The 2,558-nt window shown below is 55.8% G+C and overlaps 1 protein-coding gene across 1 annotated transcript in view; it reads left to right on the plus strand.

The window, feature by feature from the left end:
* The window catches only part of LOC104497075 (glucose-fructose oxidoreductase domain-containing protein 2), a 6,824-nt gene extending 4,985 nt beyond the window's left edge, over positions 1-1,839 (plus strand). The window contains exon 2 of the mRNA XM_010140288.1: positions 941-1,839. Coding sequence (XP_010138590.1) covers positions 941-1,839 — 899 coding nt within the window. The remainder of the gene's footprint in view (positions 1-940) is intronic.
* The last annotated feature ends 719 nt before the right edge of the window (positions 1,840-2,558 follow it).

Consider the following 2,558-nt stretch of genomic DNA (forward strand, 5'->3'; position numbering starts at 1 on the left):
CAGGACTGTGGGTTTGGAAATGGTCCCTGCTGCAGGCTGTTACCAGTGGGCAGCCAGGGCATCCCGGGGAGTCTGGCCTTCCCCTTTGATCAGCAGAGCTTCTGCTGAGGGCGTTCCTGTGGTGGAGACCAGTAAGCAGTGTGGTCCTGTCATGTTCTGACTGGATCTTGCTGTGTCCGTTAGAAATGCGGGTTCTGAGCGTCCTCGAGCTGGCCTTGTCCCCTGGTGGGGCCGGCTCAGCAATGTGGCACAGGAGCACGCGGAAAAGTGAAGCTGTGCCGTGAGGAAAGGGCGAAGGTGGTGGAGGGAGAGGGGGTACCAGCAGAGCACCGGGCGCAGGGCCTGCGCTGGGCTGCTCCGCTCTGTCGTTCTGTTACTGTTTTATCACTCCGGTAGAATTACTTGCTTTGCTTTCCAGCAGCCGTGCTTTTAGAGCGATCCTCCCCGCGCAACAGTACCTCTGACTCCCGCGTTCTGCAGCCGGGCTGCTGGGTATCTCGCGTTTCCCGTTTCTATCGCCGATTTAAAATGATAGATTCGGGTGGTGGAATACAAAGTGCAAATCAAACCTTCTGCACTCCCCGCCTCCCCGCCGGGTCCAGGGTGGTTTTTCCCTCTGGCTGTGCAGGATTATCTTACAGCTACAAGCCACAGACTCTGTGGTGTTGTGATGCCATTCCTCTCTCTCGATGCAAAAATCCTCTTTGTCTGGAGCCTCTCTCGGGAGGGGGGTTGTCAGCTTAGCCACCGGAGCAGGTTGGAAGCAGCTTCGAGCACTGGTTGCACTTGTTCCCATTTTAGTTCCTGGACCTTTGGAATTGCAGCAGGAAAACCTGACTCTTAAACCCCGATTCCTTGACAACCCCTGGGGCCTCTGAGCATGTCCTGCTCATGTGTGCTATATATATTTTTTTTCTTCTTTTTTTCGTTTGTGCTGCAGGAATAGGGAAGAATGTGATCTGTGAGAAAGCTGCTACCTCGGTGGATGCCTTCCGGATGGTGACCGCTGCCAGGTATTACCCCAAGCTGATGAGCATCGTCGGCAACGTCCTCCGTTTCCTGCCCGCCTTCATGAAGATGAAGGAGTTGATCGAAGAGCACTACGTGGGCAACGTGATGATCTGCGACGTTCGCGTCTATGGGGGAAGCCTGCTCAGCTGCAAGTACAACTGGATCTGTGATGAGCTGATGGGAGGAGGGGGTCTGCACACCATGGGCACCTATGTCATAGACCTCCTCACTCACCTCATCGGCAGGAGAGCAGAGAAGGTCCACGGTTTGCTTAAGACGTTTGTGAAGCAGAACACCGTGATAAGCGGGATCCGCCACGTCACTAGCGATGACTTCTGCTTTTTCCAGATGCTGATGAGCGAGGGCATCTGCTGCACTGTGACCCTCAACTTCAACATGCCTGGATCGTTCATCCACGAAGTCATGGTCGTTGGGTCTGCCGGGCGCCTCATAGCTCGTGGGACAGACCTGTACGGGCAGAAGAACACCGCGCTGCAAGAAGAACTGCTGTTCACGGACTCGCTGCCCGTCAGCAAGGGCCTCTCAGAGAAGGGCTTCAAGGACATCCCGCTGCTTTACCTGAAGGGAATGGTGTACATGGTGCAGGCGCTGCGGCAGTCCTTCCAGGACCAGGAGGACCGTCGGACGTGGGATCATCAGCCCGTCTCTATGGCAGCCTCCTTTGAAGACGGGCTGTACATGCAGAGCGTGGTAGAGGCCATCAAGAAATCCAGTCGCTCGGGGGAGTGGGAGCCTGTGGAGGTGATGGCCGAGGAGCCAGATGCCAATCAAAACCTCTGCGAGGCGCTTCAGAGGAATAACCTATGAACATCCCTGTGCCAGAGGAGAGGACAGGAGCACCGCTGGCCCTCGTGTCCAGAACTCCATTTTTAAGATAGGTGGATTCTTATTTAATAACCCCAGTTCCTTGGTTTTTAAGAGATGTCGCATTCTGACAGAAACTGTTGTGAGTTAAATTGTTTAAAGAGCTCCGAATTATTCTGGTTTTGCAGATGTTTCATTTTTGTCTTGGAGACGGTAGGAAAACTTGACCCGCCCTTTGCACTGGCAGCAGCTGGAGCAGAGCGCAGGGGCCTGCCTGCTGCCGCCCGGGAACGGGGCACCGCGCGCTGGGTCCAACAGCTCTAACGCGAGGGCAAGATCAGGGAGCGTCTGTTCTTCAGGAGCCTTTTCCTTCACTCTCGGAGCCTGGTTCGGTTTTGCGCCTCGGTTTGTGAGGTTGGATGAGGGAGTTCAGTGATGTAACACTCAGCTCCTACAGGACAAAAAGCCGGTGGAATGTTACGGCTTGTAACGTAAGGACCAGCCTTCTGACCTCCTGCACGTGGCACGTGTCCTTCGAACCCCTTTGAATCGGTATTTTACCCGACCGATGCCGTGACTCCTCTGCTGACGGTGTCCTGGCGGGAGCACCCTCGGGAGGCCTGTGCTGGTTTGTGCTGTCCCCCACTGGCCGCGGCCGCTATTCCTCCTGCTCCACGGGCTGCCTGCCTCCAGCAGCCCTGTGTCCCTCCGCTGTGTTTACG

Source organism: Buceros rhinoceros, unplaced genomic scaffold (assembly GCF_000710305.1).
Source record: "Buceros rhinoceros silvestris isolate BGI_N320 unplaced genomic scaffold, ASM71030v1 scaffold20557, whole genome shotgun sequence".
In the NCBI taxonomy this organism is placed as follows: domain Eukaryota; kingdom Metazoa; phylum Chordata; class Aves; order Bucerotiformes; family Bucerotidae; genus Buceros; species Buceros rhinoceros.